Genomic DNA, 25,389 nt, shown 5'->3' with positions numbered 1-25,389 from the left:
TTTTTTTTAAGAAATGCTAATCCTTAGTCCTCACCTCTGACCTACCGAATCTGGTTCTTTAAGGGTAGAGGCTGAATATTTGCATTTAACAAGCTCCTTGGATAATTGTGTTGTACAGTTAAGTATGTACTCCATCTTTCATAAACACCTCTAACTCAATATAACAAAACTACACTATCCATCTCTACCTTCCCCTCCAAATACTTCCACTCCTAGGAAATAACACTACCACTCTGAGCCACCCAAGCCGGAAATCTGAGTACATTCCTTCATTCTGCCCTCTATCCTTGTTTCTCTCTTTGTCCACATTTCTTCCAAATGATTGCTGTTGAATTTATCTCAGAAATATTTGTTCACTTGACACCTTCCTCTTGGTCTCCTTTGTCACTGCTTAGTTTGGGTTCTTCATTTGTTAGGCTATTCTTCCAATTTTGTCCCCTCCAATTATTCAAACTGGGGCTGTCAGGATCTTCTTCAGACCCAAATATGATCACATCACTCCTCTGCTTAATGATTTCAATGGCTCCCTATCCATTATAGGATAGAATCCACACTCCTTACCTTGCACACTGAGCTTTTATGGTTCAGTCAAGACCCGTCTGTCCAGCAGAATCTGCCACCATCTTCCACCTCTCTCCCTCTCTGTGCAACACATAACTACCTGAATTCCTCGAACAACTCTCCCATCTCTGTGCCTGTGAACATGCTGTCCTCTATCTGGAATACCCTTTCTTCTGGTTTGTTCAGCTAGCCGGCTAAACCTCTACTGAACCTTCAAGACTCAGGTCAAGGATGCTGCCCCTCAGAACCCCATCTCCCAGCCACCACAACCTAGCCCTCTTGTGTGTCCACATAGCCCCTTTTACTTGACTCTATTGTAGCCCTTATCACACTATATTGTAATCACGGTTTCTCTGCAATCTTCCCCACAAGATTGTGAAATTCATTATGAAAGAGAGAATGTCTTGTTCAGCTCTGTATTTCCAGAATATTATCTAGTATGTAATGGGTATTTGGCTGATGCTTTCAAATTAATGAGTGTGTTTGTAAAAGGGGACGTCTACGTTTGTGAGCATCAGAGGGTATGGCGATATAAATGAATACAATAATAACAGTTAATGCTTTCTGATCACTTAACACGTGAACTATTTTAAGTGCCTTACAGCACATGCGTTTTCTAATATTCAAAACTTTACAAAAGATACACCATTTAACCCCATTTACAGATGATAAAACTGAGGTATATAGAGAGAAAAAATTGCCCCAAACTTACAATGCTAGGGAACAGAGCTTGGATTTTAACCAACATACTTTGGGTCCAGATCCTATGTTCTAATCCCTGTACTATATTGCCTCTTAAGAACATATCTTATATCAATGAAACTGCATATTCCTAACTATGACTTTCTTTTTAGAAAACAATGTTTATTTATTTATTTTGAGAGAGAGAGAGAGAGAGAGAGAGAGAGAGAGAGCACACAAGGAGAGGGGGGGAGAGAGAGAGAGAGAGAGAGAGAGAGAGAGAGAGAGAGAGAGAATCCCAAGCAGGCTCCATGCTGTCAGCCCAGAGCCCAGTGCAGGGTTCAATCTCACAAACCATGAGATAATAACCTGAGCCAAAATCAAGAGTGGGATGTTTAACTGACTTAGCCACCCAGACACCCCTCTATGACTTGCTTTGTCTATTTCTATTTATGAAAGTATTTAGGAATCCTGAAAGTATATAGGACGTGCGTGAGTATGTATGTGTGTGTATACAGGATGGATCTCTTTCTCTCTCTCTCTCTCTCTCCTGAAACTTAGTGGAGCTGAGAGTGCTGTGCCTACAATAAGTACAATTAAGTACCCACTATGTGTCTAGTAATATTAACTGCTATAGGTTATGGACATTCAAAAGCAGTTGTGTGTCATTTCCCCAAAAAGAGTTATATTTCACTTCAGAAAATAAGACATGCACTGATTAGACAACACAACTTAAGAAGGATACTAAGAAATGAAGACCATGCATGCAGCAACTACAGTTGTGATCAGAAATATTACCAGTTGTAAAGTAATAGATGGAGTTCGTGGCAGATCTCACTAAATCAGAAACTCTAATGTGAAGAAAAATATACCACATTTGTGTGGAAGGTTTGTTGGGGCTGCAGGAGGAGATGAGGAATGGGAAGAATGGAGTATCTCACATAAAGCAGAGTCATGGCTTCCTGTTCCAAGCTATGCGACTGATAATTCCCTGATCATCTTCCCAGGACTGGTGAGGCAGAGGCTGGAATGACCTGTGCCCAAGTCAGCCACCCTGAAATAAAAGTTCCCAATTACATTTACCTTCAGAATCAGTCTTAGTCCTAAAGGCAAAGTTGGATGCCAAAATCTAGCCTTCTCTACTTGGCATGCCTGAGATTCTTTTCAAACCCTTTATTCTATAAGAAGTAGAAGGCGAATGGCAGGCTGAGGTAACTCTAGCTGAAATTCATATGTGTTGTGTGTATGTGGTCAAGTCAGTCACCATCTTTTCTTCCCTAGAATCCTGTTCACTCTTAACACAGAAGTTAGGGCAGGAGGGTGCCAGGGAAAGATGTAGGCATGTCTTCGGGGGGAGATGGGTAGGAGCAGACATGGAAAGCTAAAGTAAGGACTGCTAACACTGTCTCCCCTGACCTCTGCCCTGTATAGATTCCACTAGAATATGTAGAGATAGGAACTGGGAAAGCAACTTGAAGGGACAATACTATGAAGCTGTGTGAGGGGCCCCAGCCCAGCTTCTCCCGACTTAGATTTTTTTTCTCCTAAGGTGCCCAAATTCTTGTAAAGGTTTCCCATGCCTGTGGATTCAGGGAATTTGAGATAGAGCCAACATTTAGTAGCACCAGGCTCTCTGTGCATGACCCCACCTGATGATTACTAATGAAGACTAAAACGTGCAAATAAATTATCCACGTGACTTTTCCTTTTGAAAGCGTCCCAGTACGCTTTCATACATGGATGAAATAGTCTAGAACAGCCTCCCGACAGATTTCCCTACAGCTCCACCTGGGAAGGTCTCATAGTGAGAGTTTGCATCTTAAACTCTTTTTTTTCAGTTTTGATATAAATTAATTCTGTTTTTATGAACATCAGCCCATGGAATTAATAGCCAATATTTATCCAAATATTCAAGTAAAACTCAACAATGTTACCAGATGTGCAAATGACACAAATCCAGGATGAATGGTAAATATTTTGGAAAATACACAATAAGTCAGTTCAATGAATATTTATTGTGTGACTTCCATATGCAAGGCATTTTCCTAGGTAACACAGGGATTGAAACAATGGTCTAGCAACAAGAGATCTGTAAATGGAGTGACTGAGGACAGAAAAAAAAAAAGAACCCACCTATAACTAAAATGTAAGGAAAGGATGAAGTGCTTTAAGAGAGAGAATACTTGTTCAAAGATAAAGTAGCGATGAGCAAATCTAGTTATGAGGTAGATCAAGAATCATCAAGTTATGGGGAAGGAGTGGTCTAGGAAGTAGATTGGGGGTCTCAGTGATCCAGTATTCCTTCCTGGGTGGCCCTGGTTGAGATTTCTATAGTTGCAAGAAGTTTTCACAGTCTGGAGAGTGAGCCAAAGGCTTTGCATCTGGGAGATGTAAAGGAGAGGTAAAGTCCAAGCCCTTGTTGAGGACCAAGGAACAGACTGAAACATCAAGTCCATTCTGCCTTGAGCTGGAAGAGCATGATGCCAGTGTAGATAATTTCCAAGGTATTTATATCATTTGCACTCCCTCCAGCAATGTATGAGGGTACCCCTGCTTGACATTCTCACCAATATTTTTTTTTTCAACGTTTTTTATTTATTTTTGGGACAGAGAGAGACATAGCATGAACGGGGGAGGGGCAGAGAGAGAGGGAGACACAGAATCGGAAACAGGCTCCAGGCTCCGAGCCATCAGCCCAGAGCCTGACGCGGGGCTCGAACTCACGGACCGCGAGATCGTGACCTGGCTGAAGTCGGACGCTTAACCGACTGCGCCACCCAGGCGCCCCTCTCACCAATATTTGGCGTCTTTTTAATATATGTAGTTCTAATAAGTGTGGAATAATCTCTCATTGTGGTTTAATTTCCATTTCCTTTACTGTAGATGAAATTGGCCATTTTTTTCATATTTTTATGAAACATTTTGATATCTTTTGCAAAGTGGCTGTGCCTTCTATGTGTTTTTATTTATTGGATTTGTCTTCTCTGATTGATACTGGATTTGTAAAATATCTGGATATAAGTCCTTTGTCGGTTACATCTATATGAAAATATCGCTTCCCATTTGCTTTTAGCGGTGTCTTGATGAGCAGAGTTTCTCGATTTTAATGTGGTCACATTTATCACTCTTCATGTATCATTAGTACTCTCTGTAGCTTAAGAAATCCTTCTGTACCCTAATGTCTTAGGCTGGGCACCCTGGAGAACAGCCTCTGAGAAGGAGATGTGCATGCAGGGGGCTTAGTGGGGAGTGCTCTCAGGAATCAGACCTGTAAGGGGAGTGAGAGAAGCAGGTCTGTGCAAGGGGGGAGAGTCACACTGTGATCCAGTCACAACTGGGATTAGTCCCACAGGGAGCTATGGAATGTGCTACAAAGTTGTGCTAAGTTGAGGTGAGAGAGCCAGGCTGTTACACCCTGTATTATCCATAGTGGGAATCAGAGGTGAGTAACTGGCAGCCAGCACTGCTGGCAGCGGAGCAAATGAGTTCTTCTGTCCTGTGATACACCATAACAGCCACTACAGTCTACCCCCGGCGCCAGCTGAACCTACTGGCTTTGTAGGCTAAGTTCACCCCTGAGCTCTTCTAGACTTGTGTTTAGTCTCTCTCCTGGAAAAGTTTTAAAAGAGGTAGGTTGGCAGGATGAAACAGCTCCTGCCACTAAAGCAGACTTCAAGTTGCAACTTCTCTCCTTCCTGGACTACCCATTCTAGATGTTTCGCATCCTTAACTAACATATCTTCTGGTCTTGGTGGCTGATGAGATATTATAACCCAGATTCTCACCTCTGAGTTGTCTGAGTCCCTGGTCAACTTAGATCATGGGCACTGGTCTTATCGATTAACTATCAAATTTGGGAAGGGATATGTTACTGGATGGCCTAGCCGCCTGACATTTTCCTCCCTGGCTCATCGTGTAACAGCGACGGAGCCCTACCTCCTCCTGTGATAAGGTCACTTACCCCTGCCAGTATGGCATTTTTCTTAAATGCTGAATCTTGAAATAAGGAGGCTGGGTTGCCCTGGGAACTAGGATCCACTGAGCCTAAAATTCAGAGATGAGAAGTCCACATTGTCTAAGTAAGTCAAAGGAAATAATGCTAAGCTGAATCACTCCTACTGTGTTTTCAGAATCATGTATTCTACTTATTGGGGACACAACATCATATTATGGATGTTGACCTAGGGTATATGTTACATCTTGGTGGATGGCTCCGCATCCTTATAGGACTCTCCTTTCTTAAGTGGAAGAATGGTGCTATTGGCCACTTTAGGAAATAGAATTCTTTATTTCACTGTTATCGTCCTTAATTGTGGAGTCAAAATTTTACATTTTAGATTTCTCCTATCATATCATTTATTTGAGTCTCCAAATATGGTATTCTATTCGACCTGAGTTTTCCCTAAAGTGAATTTTCCTAAGGAATCTGTCAGAATGTACATACAGTTCTCTTATGCTACACTTAAGAATTATAAACAAGCATTTTTCTCACATCCACATTTCCAACTAGTTCCTCCATATTGACTAGAATTGAGTCTAAAATAGTAATTCACCTCATTGCTGCTTCTGCCACCTGAAGGACAATATTTTTAGCAAGCAAAGATTGTACCAGATTGTGAGTTTGGCTTTCAGCTTTCTCCAGCAAAGCTGAGGATGACAGAAAGGATTACTCAAGACTTCACAAGTCAAGAGAGGTGAGAGGGAGGCTAAGGGACTCTCTCCAAGCTGTTCTCAAGCTCCTGTATTTATGAAGCATACATTCAGGGAAACGTTGTGCAATACATCAGTGGGCCAGTAAGAACGTATAGAAAGCGTAGGGAAAGCATGCAGAAAAACAAGGCATTCCCAAGACTACAAAAGAGCAGATGCAGAAAGCAGAGTGGAGAACAAGATAAGATATTCCATAGATAACATGGTCTAAGGAATTTATGAGCACGGTCGGGACCCAACCTCTAGATATACATTAACTGAATATTGACCAGCCCACTGTTTTCAGCAAGGCCAGAAAGCAGAGTTCTGCTTTGCACTGTGTTCCCTATAATCTCCTAACTCAGGATATAGCTATTTGATTTCCCACACCAGATATTCAACTTTTAGAAAAGGCACTTTAATGGTAGCTGGATAACTGAAGACTCTCACTACTATAACTTGCTTCTGTACTGTGTCTTTATGAAATAAAGCATCATTTGTATATACTTCAGGCTAACGGTCAGTACCACACTCCTAACTGAGTCCTCATCATTCTCATTTTCTTTAATCCTAAATGTTCCTCCTGTTCAACCCCTGTTGATCTTTGAAAACATAAGTTTATACTTTAATATGTATTGTTTGGGGTTTTTTCCCCCTTGTAGCAAATCTATTTTGGTTCTACTCTTACATTTATCAGTTCCAGCCACAAAATCTCAGTGCTATTTCTGAGATTATATTTACCATCTCATATTAAACTTTATTCTTTCATACTATGCATATACCTGATAATGGATTTTTTATTTTTTCCCTTACATTTCTGGATTCTAGCCCAGGATTCTCCTCTTCCAGTGTACTTTTTGTTGTCACACTTGCTGTCATCCATAACATCTCATTTTGCGCAGTGTTTTGTGGGTGGGTTTTTCTTGCCTCAATTTATATTCAAGCCTTATTAATCATGTTGCCAATTAATTAGCCAAAGAAGTATTTCTCATATTCCTGGAATGTGTGTCTCTTTTCCCAGCTATTTGATATTTGTAACTATGAATCTCATTTTCTAATAGCATCTGTGTAGCCAATTTGTTCATTTATTGTGTCTTCTTATCCTCTCAGTAGTGATGGCTTTCAACTGACGTAGGGAAAGAAAATACAATTTATACTTCCAGTGCTTTTTATTTCCGGTGCAGGACTATAAAGTCACTAGAAATACAAGATATTTCTTGTGTCACTCATTCTTAATAAATCGAATTCTGTGGGCCAGAATTCACAGGTCTGTTGAGATTTGTCAAGCATTTTGTTAGAACACTGACGATATAGAAGCAAGGACAAGTAGTTCTCAACATTTGTGAAGATCGGAATGATCGCCATTTGAATATGAGGTCAATTCAAATCTACAGATATGATTAAACCTCTCCTCCACACATAACCTAAAAAGTGATTTGAAAATTGTATTCAATGAGACTAGATGATTGTCTTGATGGAAATATCCATCAAGGATTCCATTTCTCCTAAGAAAAAATTGAACTAAAATGAGACACACTCACATATATTTAAAATGTCACCATAACTTGGGACATCTGGGTGGCTCAGTCAGTTAAGCTCCAACTTTGGCTCAGGTCATGATCTCGCGGTTCATGAGTTCAAACCCCACGTCAGGCTCTGTGCTGACAGCTCCAGAGTCTGGAGCCTGTTTTGGATTCCGTGTCTCCCTCTCTGCCCCTCTCCTTCTCACTCATGTGCCTGTGTGCATGCACTCTTTCTCTCTCAAAAATAAATAAAACATAGAAAAAATTAAAATGCCACCATAACTAAAGAACAGTGATTTATGTGCAATCTGAAAGATGGATGACTTATACTTCCAGTGTCAGGAGTTTGTCAGGTCTTCTGGTTTGTCAATATTCAGGGGAGAGGATATTCTTATTCTTTTTTTTTTTTTTTTTTTTTTTTTTTTCAACATTTTTTATTTATTTTTGGGACAGAGAGAGACAGAGCATGAACGGGGGAGGGGCAGAGAGAGAGGGAGACACAGAATCAGAAACAGGCTCCAGGCTCCGAGCCATCTGCCCAGAGCCTGACGCGGGGCTCGAACTCACGGACCGCGAGATCGTGACCTGGCTGAAGTCGGACGCTTAACCGACTGCGCCACCCAGGCGCCCGAGGATATTCTTATTCTTATGCTTCATGCAGGTTAATAAAATGAACAAAGGTTTGGCTACCAAATTTGATAAAAATATATCCTTTTTTTATAGCACACCACCCAAACTGTCTTTTTCCCAGCCTTCTTGAGGAATACTTGACATACAATAAACTCTACGTATTTAAAGTACATAATTTGATGAGTTTGACTCATGCATACACCCATGAAGCCATGACTACAATCAAGATGGTGAATATATCTATCACCACAAAAGTTTCCTTGTGTTCTTTTGTAATCCCTCCCTGCCACCCTTGCCTGCCCCCGCTATTCCCCACCCCAGAAAATCACCAATCTGTACCTGAACTATACATTAGTTTTCATGTGCTGGCATTTTATATAAATGCAACCATAATGTGTTTATTTTTTGTCTGGCTTATTTCACTTAGTATAATTGTTTTGATATTTACCCATTTTGCTGTATCAGTACTTCATTTCTTTTTATTATTGAGTGATATTCCATTCTGTTGATATATTCTCAGTTTGTTTACCCAAAACTTTGATTTGTAATTGAGCCTTCTTTAATGAACTTGTGGCCTCTTATAACATAGCTATCATGAAATCTCTTGTCACTGGTAAAACTGCTCAATTACATTTCTGAGGGCACAAAGCTAGGGGAGACTTGGGATTAAGGGAGTACCCCAATGAGGGTGGGAAGGAAGCTCCCTGTGAGGTCAGTTTCCTCAGCCTCCAGACACCGTCTTCCAATAACAACAGCATTTAATTGGGAATTTTGTCATTTTTGTTGTAAAATAATGTCCATGTGTACAGTGTCCTGATCAAGAATGATTAAAGAAAAGATCCATTGCTCTTTTTCCCCACTCCAACCTCCTTGTCCTTTCAGACTCCTAAGGGAACCTGTGAGAAGTCAGTGAAGATTGCCATTGACACAGGGTACCGGCACATTGACGGGGCCTACATCTATCAGAATGAGCACGAAGTAGGGGAGGCCATCAGGGAGAAGATAGCAGAAGGAAAGGTGCAGAGGGAGGATATTTTCTACTGTGGAAAGGTGAGATCTTCTCTTCACCCTCCAACTCCTTCTATTAATAGTTGGTCTGTTGTCACTTTTCCCTGTTAAAGAGTGTTGGGCTCAACAAGAGGAGTGAGTTCTCCACTCCCAAATTGCTCACTCTTGCCGGGAAGTTCAGGACTGACTAATTAGCCCCCTGAAGGTTAGGCAAAGCTCCTTCTTCATACATGGGCATGATTTAAGACAATATGGGAAGAGCCAAATCTACAGAGCAGAAAAATTGGGGAGTGGAGGGAAGGGGGGAGGTGGTTCATAGTAAATAATCATTTGCCCAACCTTTCTTTAAAAGGGCAGCCTTCTTTTGCTTTTGTGTATGCCTATTTGTCCGTAGATCACTAATTTGTTTACTGAGCAAGAATTCATGTACCATCAAGTTTATAAATAAGTTAAATAAATGCTTTTAGTGTATTTACAAAGTTGCATAACCATCTATACTACCTAATTCCAGAATATTTTCATCACTCCAAAAGAAACCCATACCCACCAGTAGTCGTCCCCCATTTTCTCCTCTCCTTCCAGTCCCTGGAAACCAGTGATCTACTTTCTGTCTTTATAGTTTTCCTATTCGGGACATTTCATATAAATTGAATCACATGCTATGCGGCGTTTTGTGTCTAGCTTCTTTCACTGAGTGTAACATTTTCTAGGTTTGCTCATAGCATGTATGAGAATTTCATTTCTATCACTTCTCAGGCTTTTGGCTAAGATCAAATGAGAATTTCATTTCTTTTTTATGGCCAAATAATACTCTATTGTGTGGATATATGACATTTTGTTTACGTCACCACTACCTTTCGAGCCTTTGAAATTTCCAATATTAGAAATCACTATCCACCGAAGGGCAATCCAAAAGATAAAGCATCGTGATTAAAATGAAAGCCAGTGGAAATATAGGATGTATATTTTCAGGCAGCTTTGCAGGAATAAAGCTGTACAACTTTGGAGATTGTGTAATACAATTCTCCTGAGTGTTCTATACGAGAACAAGATGATGTTTCTGATTTCAGCCATTCCCCAGCTCCCCACTCAGGCTCCTTGCCAAGCTCTCTGGGAGTTTTGGTTCCCCAAATCCCCTGCCACTTATGGATTATGAGTCCAAGGAGCTACATATAGCCACTGTCCCAAAATATCAGCCTGAAGCTTTTCACTTTATTATAGCTTTACAATTTTGATTCCTTAAGATTTTACTATTACACAGTATCTCATTGGAGTAAACATCAAACCTTAACCTGGTGCTCACAAAATATTTTGGGGGAAGGATAATCTTGAACTCATATCCTGAGAACTTGGGCCAAAGCAACCTGCCCAAAGGCAGAAATATTTTTGAAGATTTGTGTCTTATCCTAAATTTGTTTTTAGACTTTTGCATTCCCCCCCATAATATTTTCTTATTTGTTTCATTTTGTTTCAGTGTAAAAATGAGGTTACAAGTTACCACCAAGAAAAATAAACCAAAAAACTTTTCTTCTTAGCTGTCTATTTCATAAAGTTGCTGTGAGTTAACATTTACAAAGCGCTTAAACAGTACCTGGCACAGAGCTAGGACTATGTGTGTTTATTGAATAAAAATAAATTAAAATGTATAAAACAGAATATTCAGTTAGATGGGATGGAAGCAATAACAGAGTAATGACAAAAACACATTTTCCCACTATTCTTTCCACATTGTTTTCTCTTCTTTATGCACTTAAGGCAAGAAAAAAATTATTGTCCAAAGTAGAGAAAAATCAAATGTTACCAATTTTGCTTGCCCTTACTTGTGACAATAAGGGTATAGAAATTAAAAAAAAAATTCCCCAAAACACTTTGAACAAATTTGATGCTCCAAGAAGTATTGATTTATCCCAAGGCTCTGAGGACCCCTCAGCACCCTATGTTTTATAGACCTCAAGGGTACACATGCTCCAGTTTGATAACCTAAGTCTTAATCTTTCATTACCTAATAGTTTAGAGATTGAGTAATTTCATTTTCTTTTTTTATTTCTTTTGTTAAGTTTATTTCATTTTTCCCCAGCTTTATTGAGATATAATTGACATATAACATTTTGTAAACTTAAGGTGTATATTGATTTGATACACTTATGTATTGCAAAGTCATTATCACTGTAGTGTTAGCTAATACCTCCGTCATATCACTTAATTGCCATGTCCTTTCTGTGGTGAGAACATTTAAGATCTATACTCTTAGCAACTTTCAAGTATATAATATAGTAGTATGAACTACAATCGCTATGCTTTACATTAGATCCCCAGATTTTATTCATCTTTTATCTGGAAGTTGGTACTGTTTGATCAAGTTCTCTCCCTTTTCATCTGCAGCTGGCTGTCTAATTATTGACTTTATTAGGGGACGAGGCAGGGTCTCCAATACTACCATTTTGGTGATCTTATCAGTGTAGCCAGATAGCCAGTAATTTCTTAGTAGGAATTGCCAGAATTTCCCTGGGGTCTAAGTACAACCAAATGAGAACAAAGGAGCAGAAAAAGGAAATCTAAATAGTTGCAATAATTTAAAGTTTTGGGGTACCTGGGTGGCTCAGTCTGGTAAGCATGTGACTCTTGATTTTGGCTCAGATCCTGATCTCACCGTTCATGAGATCCAGCCCCAAGTTAGACCAGGCTGCACTGACAGTGTGGAACCTACTTGGGATTCTCTCTCCCTCCTCTCTCTCTGCCCCTCCCCCCTCCCATGCATGCTATCTCTCTAAATTAATTAATTATTAATAAAAGTTTCACCAGCATCCACACCGTCTGTCACAATGTGAAAGATCCAGTGAAGTCACTCTCGCAATCATATCTCTTGCTCAGCTAAAGCACACCTTTTATCAGAGTGTCATGAAAATAAAGCACTTAGCCCAAACAGCTAGTCAGATACATGTTCCGTTTCTACACACTGAGGAAAAGTGACAGTGCTGAGGGTCAATTCAGAAGTTAGCAGGGAGCAGGGCAAGACTTTGTCACCAAACTATGTCCTCTGTGGTTCAGATGGATCTTCAAGTCTCTGGTACTCTATCTGGATAGAGTATACTTCAGGCGTCAAGAGTTATATGAACTCCTCCTCTACCCAGATGACACCTCAGCATAAACGTATTTTTATAAAATGAAATAAGTAAATAACGTATAGGAGTGCTTTGGATAAAGGGCTGCGTTACTTTAAAAAAAAAAAAAAGTGTGGATGTTAGCTAACTATCACCTTTTTATTCTTTCAGCTGTGGGCTACAAGGCATGACCCCGAGATGGTCCGTCCAACCCTGGAGAAGACGCTTAACATCCTCCAGCTAGATTATGTGGATCTTTACATCATTGAAATACCCATGGCTTTAAAGGTGAGTTCAGATGCCTAAAGATTAGTTCTCTGCCCTTTGGCAGCAATGAGCCAGCAGCTGTTCACACGAAGCCTCTTCTTTACTCAGCACCACAGAGTGTCAAGGTGTTTTGTTACTGTACGTCAGACAGGACTGACCAACCCAAACAAATGCTCACAAAGATTTTGTGTAACAGACTCAGGCCTGGATCCCAAGTCTCTTGATTCATAGTCTAATGCACTTGCTATTATATCTTGTCTTCACAGCTATAGTTAAAACTCTCTCCATCAAACCGACATGTGGTCCCCTCACTGTACTCCACCTGCAGTCACCTGGCATTCAGACACACCCTTCTTACTGTTCACACAGTCATGAAAATGGCCCTGTATAACATAATGCAAAATAATATCTGTAGCTGAAAACTTACCCTCCACCCCCTCCACAAAAAAATAACCTAAAGAATAGTCAGGTTTTTGGAGCCAGAGCCAAGGTCAGGGTACCTATGTGGTATCTATTCCTTTATTTCAAATTCACTCCTTCTTTGAACTTTCTCCACCTATGGACTTGTTCATGTAACCAACAACAACACACTGTATACACACTGCTAAAGAGCAGTCACTGCTTTAAAATTTCATTGAGGGCAGGGGAGCCTGAAAAACAAAATTGGCCATTTGTCCCCAAGGTAAATCAGATCCTGTTGTTCATCAGGAAGAACAAAGACTCTGCTATTACAGTGGCCAGAATTCCTTTATGCAGCCAACCTGGAAACACTTTGTTCTGTTTCCTATTCTGTTCTCGGGAAACACTTTGCTTATTGGTTCTCCTCTGTGGTCACATCCAAGATGGACTTTGGAGAGGATTACCCTTTTGCATCATGCTTCATATTGATGCAGGTTTGGAGGCTTCACACTGGCCTTGGTAATCACAGGCTTTTATTGGTCAGGTTGAGAGTTCACAGACGAGACAATATCCCTTAAAATGTTGATAGGCTTTCAGTAAATTCACATTCAGTCCAGTATGAATGAACAATTAAAACTAGAGATCTTTTAGGATCACATTTCTTATTATCTAATTTGTGGTCTATGGTTTCTGTCTCTTAGTAAAGAACTTCCTGATTTTATTCATCAGCCCCATCTTCAGCTTACTGACCTCCATCTGGTTTGGAAAAATATAAAATAGGCAGGCACAGGGGCACCTGGGTGGCTCAGTCAGTTAAGTGTCCGTCTTTGGCTCAGGTCATGATCTCACCGTTTGTGGGTTCGAGCCCCGCGTTGGGCTCTGTGCTGACAGCTCAGAGCCTGGAACCTGCTTCAGATTCTATGTCTCATTCTCTCTCTGCCCCTCCTTTGCTTGTGCTCTGTCTCTCTCTGTCTCTCGAAAATAAATAAATATTAAAATAGGCAGGCACAGCTAATGTGTTCCTTTCACCCAATCTGCATCTCATTGGATGGTACACCTTTGTCCAGTAGGGCATCTGTGATCTTGCCTTCAGAGCGACACTGAGAACCAGAATTCTCCCAGAGTCCAAGATTACTTACCTCTAGGATTCTTACCTTCTTGCCTTGGTTGGCACTAACTTTTCTATCTCCAGAAGGCTCAGATCTCAACTTCTGTCATCTCAGGTGACATCCAGAAGCAGAAAGTACTAATTTTAGCAAAATATCATCTTACCCCTCATCTTACAAGCCCAGTAGCAACAAACACATCTTTCTTCAAGAACTACCTGAAGCTTGCAAAAATGGCCAGTAAATTCTAATACCCAGTGTTTTTCTACTAAGTCCCCTAAAGCTCCAGCCTTAGTAGGCGCATTTGTCTGAAACTCAAGCACAACAAGGCAACAATTTAACAGATTCCATGCTATTGCAGAGCAAGGATTGCCAATTCTTGGCTGAAGGTGGGAGACTTCCATATTGACCTAGCCAATTTCACATTTATGGCCCATTACTTGCCATACCGCAACATCTTTGTATTAGTCAGAGTTCCTGTTACAAATGGCAGAAATCCAACTCAAATTTGTGTTAGCTAAAAAGGGAGCTAAAAATTCCAAGGGATACCTAGTTCAGGCACAGCTGGTTCCAGAAGTTCAAACTATGTATATGGTTCTATCTCTATGTTTTAGTTGGCTTCACTCTCAAAAATCCCTCTCTATGTGATGAAAGAATGACCATTGACATACCAAGCCTACATCGCCAACACAACTGGAGAATTCAGAGAAAGAGAAACCACACATTAAACCTCATGGAGAAATACTGAGTGGCCTTGCTTGGGCCATTTACCCATTACTGACTAATCTTTGATCTAAGGGCCAAATGAGTGACTGATTGACATCTATGGTTAAGAATGAGAGCTGAGTCAGCCCACCCAAACAATATGGAATGAACTCCTCCAGAGAAGATAGCATAGGTATGGGGAAATAATAGATTTCTACTGAACTCATTAATTAGAGGTCACTTAGCATAGTGGTAAGGAGCATGGGCTGCCGAGTTTGAATCTCAGCTGTGTGACATACAAGGCAGATGACTTGGTCAAGTTATTACCTGATCTCTTTCCATATCACCTATTCATGGTATAGTGGAAATGTCTGTATGGACTTTGGAGTCACACAGAAGAGGGATTGACTCTCAGCTTTATTACTTACTAGTAGTAGTCACTTTGATCTTTATCTTTTTCTTTCTTTCTTTCTTTCTTTCTTTCTTTCTTTCTTTCTTTCTTATTTCTTTCTAAACTTCAATTTCATTATCAGTAAAATGGTGACAATAGTAACTCCACAAGTGTTGTGAGGAGTCATTAAAATTATGTGTGAAATTACTGGCACAATGTCTGACATTTTCTTGATAATAAATGAAAGATAATATTCTGAAATGTTCGTGTGGAAAAGAAACTTAGTTATAAGATATCCCAATAACCTCATTTCACAGAAAAGAAAGTCAAGGCCCCAAACAAGGAACTAACTAACTCAGGTTTAAAGCCCATTAGAGAGAAAAAAAAGATAATGATAAAGAAAATAAAGGCCATTAGAACAGGGAGTAGATGGTCAGTCCCCTGATGCCAACTTCATACTTGTTCCCCTACGTGACACTGCCCCTGCCTTGTCCTGGCAAACCTAACAATCCCAACACCCTGTGGACTACAGTGATTTTTTTAAATTTCAGGCTCTTGGAAGTTATAACCTCAGCCCTCATCCTCACACAACTAACTTTACTCTTGTTCAAATGGCAGACTTCTAAGCTAAGTCTTAAATATTTGGAAAGAGCCTGTATCTAAAAGTGAGAAAATGAAATTTACTTCTCTCTGGCTGACCAATGATTTATAAAATCTTTTTGGCAAAGTAAATAGAGAATTTGTATTCCTATTCTTAGATGGGATCAAGGCTCAAAGATACAGAGAGAAGGTAAAACTTTTTAACAGTTAGAAATGACACAGTATAATGACATTACCTCCTAAATGAAACTATAATTGAGAAACCAATCTTTTTTTTGGGGGGGAAATCAATCTTTGAAACCAAAATATCACATGATTTTTCAATCTTATCATTTTTTAACAAGAAATCTTTCTTGCTAAAATATTTTAGCACGATGTTATGTTTTTAAATGTCAAATTAACAACACAATACAAAAACTCATGGTAAGATGTTTTAAAAAGATGAATGAAGTTACTGCTGAATTGGAATGAGAGTCAAGAGCACAGGGTTTTAGAGGGTTGAATTATTTTTCCAGTAATGCCTTACAGTAAGGAGGAGTAGAGGACAAAGACAAAGGGTTTATCTGGATGAATGGATTAGTAAGGTAGACACAGTAGAAGCTTCAGGGAGGCATCATAGAAATATTTAACATGGGTGCAGGCTTGATAAGGGCTTAATTAAAACCTGGGGAAGTAAATATTATTTGACAGAGTTCGCAATGGAGGCATAAAGCCATTTCAGAACAGAAGTAAAATTAGGAAATGCAAAAGGCTCTAAGAAATAGAGAGAGAGAAAGAGAAAAAAAAGAAATAGAGAGACTGAAATGAAAATGTGGGTCATCAGTGTTGAAAAGGTCAAAGAGCTTAGAAATCAGAGATAGAAAGGGTCATTAACATGAGTGATTATGGGGCATCAAGGAGAAAGAAGCCCTTTTCCTATTCTCAGTGAGACAGGAGGAACTGAGAAGACATGGTCTTCACTACAGAGCACAAACGGAGAAAATGTTATTGCCAGGGGGAGGTTTCATTCAGGTGAGCTAACAGAAGGAAAAATATTTTAAATATTTAAGAATATAATGGATTTTGTCCAATTGCTTGGTTTTCAACAAAAGAATTCCTATTAGCAAGGTCTACAGACTTCCATGCTGTCATCCAAATCCAAAAGACACTTTGTCCCCATATTATTTGATCACTTTCAACACAGGTGACTACTACCTTTTTCTTTAAACATTTTCAGCTCATGGCTCTATATTACCCTCTTAAGATGCTTTGATAGCTTCTTCTCTGCCAACCTCCAAATGTCATTATGCCCAGTACTCTATCCTTAATATTGTCTTACTGAGCCACATTTTCTTTAAAGGTGGTCAGTCTCGTGGATTAAATACCACTTTATATACTGAGGACTCCCAAATTAGTCTGCAGCCAACTTCTCTCTGTTTAATTGCCTCCTCAAATATCCTCTCAAATCTAATTGACATGTCAAACACAAAATATCCACAACAAAACCCTTGATTGCTAGCCTAACCTCAGGATATGATCACCACCAGCCAGCCAAGGAGCCTAGAAATCATCTTTTATTTCTCTCAATCCCACTTCCAAGCCCACAACAGATGTGTCCCATTTTTAGATATCGTGAAAAAGAAGAAATCTGAAAAACAATGGCCTTTGTTGGGAAGGGATCACCCCAAAACTGGGTTTGATACTGAGATAATTTGTGAGGTAGAAAACAGATGCTAAACTCCTGGAGGTCCCAGAAAGGGAAAGAAGAGAACCACTGGGCAGGTTATTCAGAACTGAGAAGTAACATGCTGAGTTTTCCCTTACTCTTAGGAGGCATTCCATCCATTAGCTACACTTTTCTTAGATAAAGAATTTCCTCTCACCCTTAATGATGACCTTTGGCTTCTTATCGGAGTAAGAAATTTGGTGTTCTCAACTTTGGCAAGGGTTAGGGTTAGGTCAAAACAGTAAGCCTGAAAGTCCTAATTCTCAGCTTCTTCTACTCCTTATTTATGAGTAATTTTGTTATTAAGAGAGATTTTCATGGGGTGCCTGGGTGGCTCAGTTGGTTAAGTGTCCAACTTCAGCTCAGGTCATGATCTCACAGTTCATGGGTTTGAGCCCTGTATCTGGCTCTCTGCTATCAACATAGAGCCTGTTTCAGATCCTCTGTCCCCTTCTCTCTCTGCCCCTCCCCCATTCATGCACATGCACCTGCTCTCTCTTTCTCTCAAAAATAAAAACATCTAAAAAAAGAGACAGGCAAAATCCATGGTTTAAGAACAATAATAATCTGTCAATAAATAAAGGAAAAATGAATACCAGGGTGAGATAATGAGACTAATGGGTCATATTTATAAGTATAAAAAGAATTAGAATTGAATTTCTTTCCCAGGGCCAGGGTATTCCTGGAATTCCTCAAATTCCATAATTTTAATTCCCAGATATAAGTCAAATAAGTTATGCTTGTTATTTTTCTGTAGCCTGGAGATGATTTCTATCCTAAAGATGAGAATGGCAAATGGTTATATCACAAGTCAAATCTGTGTGCCACTTGGGAGGTAAGTTCAAATGGGCCTCTTATCTCAAAATACGTTTTTAAACTGTGATCTGACTATTTCTATTCAGTTTATGGAGAGATACAGCCTTTGCTTCCAATGGAAAGTAAAAGAACAGGCATTTTGGGGGCCCCTGGGTAGTTCAGTTGGTTAAGTGTCCGACTTTAGCTCAGGTCATGATCCATGATCTCACAGTTTGTGAGTTTGAGCCCAACATCGGGCGTGGTGCCTGGAGCCTGCTTCAGATTCTGTGTGTGTGTCTCTCTCTCTGTCTCTGCCCCTCCCCCACTCATTCTCTGTCTCTCAAACATAAAAACATTGAAAAAAAATTAAAAACCAGGCATTTTAACCATAAGCAAAGATATGTGCACTGAAAAATTCTTGATTTTGTTTTGATGGAAAAGAAGAATGCCATAGAAGGAAGAGAGAAGTGTAGAAGGAAAAAGAAAGTAAAGGAAATAAGTTCTAATATGACTGTAAATGAAAATGTACATGTGAGATAAATTCACAAGTTTTTTAAGTTTCTCAAATTGAATTTATAAAAATCAGTAATATGATGTTTAAAAGAAACAAAGTTAAAATGATACATGAAAAACTGAAAAATAATTCTGGTTCCATTTCTCAGCAAGCTGTTGGCTCCTTCCACAAGATCATGACAGTAGGAAAACTAGGGGAAAGTAATTAGAAAATCGGTATGGATTCTTGGTGGGGGGTGGGGGGGAATGCCGATATTTTTAACTGGTTTATGAGGTAATATGGCAGCTTTTACCTAGAGTAGAAGGCAGCCCAACAAACACTAGTAGGATTACATAGCAGAGGACCTTAGAGTTCTTTTTGTTCTCTCTTCTCTCCTGCTATAGCCTTGGGACAAATATTGTCTGTTCCACATGTGCAGAAACTTAAGATTCATGTTCAGGTGTCTTCAGGAATCAAATCAGAGTAGTACTGAAATCCTGCACTTTTGAGAAGCTGAGAAAAACATAAGTTACTATCTGACCCCTGGTAGTTGTCTCCCTGGCTCTCCCATTCCAAACCCCAAAGGCTGAGAAATTACACTCTAACCAGTATCTCTTTCCAATAGATTTCCCCCCCGTAGGTAAGAGCTGAAGATCTGAATTGTGGAATTGTTCTGAGGAGTGAGGAAGCATTGATTGGGTTTTCTGGTGTCTGGGGCTCTCCACCCAGGAGACCATATACTCTTTCCTGACCTTACTGTAGATGACTAGTTTTAGAGCCTGGTATTCCCCTCCAAGGAACTGCCTAATAGCGTAGCCAGTATTCCCAGGAAAAAATGTGTTCACAGCCCCAAATTACAAGGCATTTATTTCACAAAAAAGCAACAGATCTCAATTAGAAATCCCAACATACACAGAGAAAAGGACCAAGAACTTTAAATTAGCCAAATTATATATATATATACATACATACATATTATATATATATATATATATATATATATATGTATGTATGTATATATTCATTCAAGGGAATAAGAAAAGATGTTAGCAATATGAAACAAGAACAAGAATACATTTTTTAAAAAAACAAGCAAAAAAAACCACGATCAGATTGAAATATCAGAATAAGGAAATCCCCAACATGAAGAAGAAAAGGACAAGAAAAATTTTTAAATATGAAAGAAAAGATAAGAGGTATAAAGGATACAATTTGAATTTCCACACAATAGGAGTCTCAGAAAAATAAAGAAAGAAGAAAAAAAAGAGGTAATATTTGAAGAAATAAAAAGAGATAAAGGGCATGGATTACCGAAGAGAAAAAGAGAAGATACATTACAGTGAAATTTCAGACTATCAAATATTAAGAGAAAATGTTCAAATCTCCAGACTATCGCAAACAAGCCAATAAAGAAAAAAAAAAATTGGAACAAAAAAAATAAACTGAGGCGAAGACAGGGAAAGAAGAGGGAGAATGAATGGATGGGAAAAAGTAGAAAGCAAAGAGCAAGATGGGAGATTTAAACTCAGTTGTATTAATAATCACAATCTATGTAAATAGTCCAAACAACTCAGTTACAAGGTAGAGGTTGTCAGAATGGATAAAAAGCAAAACTCCAGTACATATTATATATAAGAAACCCATTTTATTTATCTTTTGAGACAGAAAGAGAGGGGGCAGTGAGGGAGAGAGGCAGAGGAAGAGAGAGATCATCCTAAGCAGGCACCAGGCTGAGCACAGAATCCAAAGGGGTGCTGGATCCCATGATTGTGAGATCATGACCTGAGTTGAAATCAAGAGTCAGATACATAACTGACTGAGCCACCCAGGCACCCCTAAGAAACCCATTTTAAATGAAAAGACACAAATAGGTTGGAAATAAAAGGTTAAGAAAAAAAATGAAAAGGGTAGAAAAAGACATACTCAGCTGATGGTAATCAAAAGAAAGCTAGAGTAGTTATTTTAATATCAACAAAGATTACAGAGCAAAAATTATTACCAGGGATAAAGAAGTTAGTTTAATAGGGCGCCTGGGTGGCTCAGTTGGTTAAGCGCCTGACTTCAGCTCACAAAGAAGGTCATGATCTCACGGTTCGTGGGTTTGAGCCCTGCGTTGGGCTCTGTGCTAACAGCTCAGAACCTGAAACTTGCTTCAGATTCTGTGTCTCCATCTCTCTCTGCCCCTCCCCCACTCCCTGTGTGTCTCTCTCTGTCTCTCTGTCAAAAATAAATAAACATTAAAAAAAATTTGTTTTATAATAATGAAAGGATCAATCCTAAACATCTATGCACCTAATAACAGAACTCCAAAATACATGACGCATAAACTAAGAGAACTGAAAAGAGAAAGAGAATAATCTACAATTATAGTCAAAGATTTCAAAACCTCTCTCTCAATAACTGAGATAGTAAGTACACAGAAAATCTATAGATTAGAGGAGATTTAAATATTATCAACCAGCTTAACCTAATTGACAATTATAAAGTACTTCACCAAAATATAACAAAATGCTATTTTTCAAGTGCACATGGAACATTTAGCAAAATAGTCCATTGTCTGAGACATAAAACAAATCTCAATACACTTAATAATATTCTTTATGCAAAGTAGGCTGTCTGATAAAATCGGAATTAAATTTGAAGTCAATAACAAAAATATATCTGAAAACTCATCAAATATTTGAAACTAAGAAGCATACATGTAAATAATCTGTAGGACAAAAAATAAAATCTGTATCAATATATGTATGTTAGCAATGTTCAAGTGGAAATTAAGTTTTTAAAAATTTAATTATGAAGTATTTAATAATTAAGTGAATATAAAAATATTAAGTATTTAGAGATAAATTTAACAAAATCAGTGCAAGACTTACACAGTAAAAACTACAATGCATTACTGAGCAGCTTTTTTATAAGTCATCTCTATACCCAACGTGGGGCTTGAACTCACAACCTCAAGATCATGAGTCACATGCTCTACCAACTGAGACAGCCAGGCCCACTACTGAGAGAAATGTTTAATATTTTAAATAAGTTGAGAGATATATCATGTTCTTTGATAGAAGGACTGACCATAAGGATGCCTGGGTGGCACAGTTGGCTGAGCATCTGACTTCTGCTCAGGTCATGATCTCACAGTTAGTGAGTTCAAGCCCTGCATCAGGCTCTCTGCTGTCTCTGCTGTCAGCACAGAGCCGGCTTTGGATCCTCTATTCCCCTTTTCTCTGTGGCCCTCCCCGACTCATGCTCTCTCTCAAAAATAAACATTTTTTAAAAAGATAAAAAAAAGATTGACTATATTAAGATGTTAATTTTCCCCAAACTGGTTGATAGATTCAATGCAATCCCAGTCAAAATCCCAAAAGAAATGGAAAAGCTGATTCCAAAATTTATAGGAAATGGCAAATAGCATAATGATAAAAGATTCATTTACCAAGAAGATATACCAGTTTTAAACACATATGTACCATTTAAAATATCTTCAAAATATATAAAGCAAAGGTTGATAAACTATAAGAAGACATTGATAAATTCTTCTAATACGGTGGGAGATTTCTAAGATATTCCTTTAAGTTATTGAGAAGCCAGGAAAAACTAGACCTAATTTTATATAAGATATGTGTATGTGTCTGTGTGTGTGTCTATATATACATATATGTATGAGACAGAGACACACACAGAGCAAGAGGAGAAAAAGATATATATATATATAATAATAGGAGAATATACATTTTCACACACACCAGACATTTATAAAAATGGATCAGGTCCCAAGCCACAAAGCAAACCTCAACAGCTTTCAAGAAATAAGATCATTCTTAATGCACTGGTATACATTGTGAAAATGCAAGGGGGAAGATATGGTGTACAATATTTCCCAAACAATTCCTGTCTGTCTGTCCCACTTTTTTTTTTTTCTTCACACACGCCTATTACCATACCCAGGGACTTTCATTCTTAAATTTTTTTTTAACGTTTTTATTTATTTTTGAGACAGAGAGAGACAGAGCATGAACGGGGGAGGGTCAGAGAGAGAGGGAGACACAGAATCCGAAACAGGCTCCAGGCTCTGAGCTGTCAGCACAGAGCCCGACGCGGGGCTTGAACTCACGGACCGCGAGATCATGACCTGAGCCGAAGTCGTACGCTTAACCGACTGAGCCACCCAGGCGCCCCGGGACTTTCATTCTTAAAGAATCCATAGTCACCCTCATAGACATCTCGTTTGTTTTGAGGCTTTTTTGTTGACCCATTGGCCTTTATTCAACAGGCTTTGGAAGCTTGCAAAGATGCTGGTTTGGTGAAATCCCTTGGAGTATCCAATTTTAACCGCAGGCAGCTGGAACTCATCTTGAACAAACCAGGACTCAAACATAAGCCAGTCAGCAACCAGGTATAGTTTGACAGGATATGTGGGAGGTGAGGAATTGGGATGTGTGTGAGGGGTAGAGGGAGATTCCAATGTTTACTTAACAGCAAGAACCCTGATCTAGGAGTCAGAAATCTTGTGATCACTCTACATATATCTCATCAGAGGACTCTGAGCAAATCTTTTGACTTCTCTCACTATGTGTCTCTTACGAAAAGATTTTAAAGTTCAAATCCAGGCAAAGGTAACCCAAACGATTTTTTGAAGAAAAATAATGAGGGCGAGCTAGATCTGCCAGATATTAATATATACAGAGTATTTTAAAATAATGTAAGATTTGTACAGAACCAACATACAAATGAGTAGAAAATAAGAAATAAACAAGCCCCAAGTGTAATAAAAACATAATGTAAAAAAAAAAAAAAAACATAATGCAAACTAATGGCTAAGGGATGAATTTGTCAATAAATAGTGTGGGGGGAAGGGCCAGTTCTGTAGAAACAAATCTAGATCTTTGCCTCATGTCATACTCCTAGTATCTCTTTGATCAGCTGTTAAAGAAGAAAGAGGAAGTCATTTGTGAATACTACAAAACATTTTTAGTTTTCTGGAGCTATATATAGAAAATGTAGCCATGAGAAAATTATAAAAGAAACTGACACATTGAACAGTATAAAATGTTAAACTCTAAAATTAGGAAAAAAAGAGCAAACAAAAATGGATAATTACATTTTTAAATGTAATAGAAAAGAGGAATCATAGCCCTAATTCCTACCCCTCACCAACACATCTTCCTGCACCCTCAAAAACAGTATTTTGTTATAAAGCGTGAAATGGGGAGCCTGGGTGGCTCAGGCGGTTGAGTGTCTGACTTCAGCTCAGGTCATGATCTCACCGTTTGTGAGTTCGAGCCCCACATGGGCTTGCAGCTTTGGATTCTCTCTCAAAAATAAAACATTTAAAAAACAATGAAAAAGAAAAGAGGCACTAGGAACAGTAGGAACCTCTGTTATTTAAAAAATTAGATAACTAAAAGGCTGAAATGACACACACATTTCTTCTAACAAATATATAAAGAAAGATGGCGGTTTTTGACCTCAGAATGAAAAATGAGGAATTTGACAGTGTGTCTCCTCATGACAAAGAGCATGTTGGAAGATCATAGCCTATTCATGTGTTTCATGGTGTCTGAAGGCAGAGTATATCAACCCTATAGAGATAGCACAGATCAAAGTGAAGGTCTACTGGCCGGCCAGCCATTACCCTGTGCATTGAGCAGGATCACCTCTACTCCAGAGACACAAAAAAGAGCAGCTTTCAGTTCAAGATCACGATGAGCATACTGTGGGCCTCATACAGAGCGGACACATTTTATCTATGAGGGACACATACCTGGAGACCTTGCATAAGTCAAAATTCACCTATTTAAAAATTAACTTTCCCATTAGAAGAAATTTAAAGTATAATTTGCAGATTTGTCTATTTTTCCGTGGACTTTATGAACAAAGTCACGTAGAATATGACCTTGCTCTCTACTAATTCTCAGAATCTGAGCATTCCAAACTTCCCTAGTACTGTCCAAGATGTCTGTGTTGACACAAAGACATGTGTCTCCCAGGTTCCATCCCTGGCTTAGTCTCTCTGAAAGTCTTCCTGGTGGGTAATTTGTCATGCAGTGTTTTCCTAGCCTAATTCAAAGGAGACCTTTGAATTAGACCTTAGCTCAGGTCTTTTAATTTTTATACACCCAATTCTAACAAATGAAGGAGGGGGAGGGGGAGAAAGGAAAGATCTCCAAATTCTTCATTTTTTTCCTAACCCTACTCACTATGCCTAAATCACAGACGTCTGACTTAGGAAGCAATAAATATTTTTTGAGTGACTTAATTAATGAAAGGAAAATTCAACATGGTTTTTTTACAGAAAGACAGAGGATGAGGTTAACATCTTCCTTCACAGCTTCTGTCCAGCTTAACTTCACCTTGTGAGATTTTGCTATCTCAGGTCCCACGCTACCAAATAGTGTTGAAAAAAAAGCCCCAGACATGTCAAGACACTGAGAAGTGACATCAGTTTTACATAGTCAACAAGAAAAAGTAAAGACCACATCTCCAGTGGCCCATCCACAAAGGGCCATAACCAGTCCCTGGCAAAGAAGGAAGCAAGTGTGCTTAGTCATCCTTCTCCTTAGAAATGACGAAGTTCCAGGGCAACACTGGCATCAAGGCCCTGTGACATCAGACACCGTCACTGCCCTTCACCTTAAACTCGGCCTCCGGTGCCAGCAGACCCAACAAGTATCATCTGCTGGCCTCAAATGACCCCACCAAGCTGCAGCGCTGATGGAGCCCTTCTGTAAAGTCTGC

General features: G+C 39.1%; 1 protein-coding gene across 2 annotated transcripts in view; it reads left to right on the top strand.

The window, feature by feature from the left end:
• Window positions 1–25,389, top strand: part of AKR1D1 (aldo-keto reductase family 1 member D1) — a 91,953-nt gene that overhangs the window by 51,622 nt on the left and 14,942 nt on the right. For both annotated transcript variants that reach the window (XM_058724149.1, XM_058724148.1), the window contains exons 2-5: window positions 8,967–9,134; window positions 12,365–12,481; window positions 18,124–18,201; window positions 22,925–23,047. In XM_058724149.1, the coding sequence (XP_058580132.1) occupies window positions 8,967–9,134; window positions 12,365–12,481; window positions 18,124–18,201; window positions 22,925–23,047 (486 nt within the window). The remainder of the gene's footprint in view (window positions 1–8,966; window positions 9,135–12,364; window positions 12,482–18,123; window positions 18,202–22,924; window positions 23,048–25,389) is intronic.

The sequence above is a fragment of the Neofelis nebulosa genome, chromosome 4 (assembly GCF_028018385.1).
Source record: "Neofelis nebulosa isolate mNeoNeb1 chromosome 4, mNeoNeb1.pri, whole genome shotgun sequence".
Classification (NCBI taxonomy): Eukaryota; Metazoa; Chordata; class Mammalia; order Carnivora; family Felidae; genus Neofelis; species Neofelis nebulosa.
This window is presented reverse-complemented; position numbering and strand designations above follow the sequence as displayed.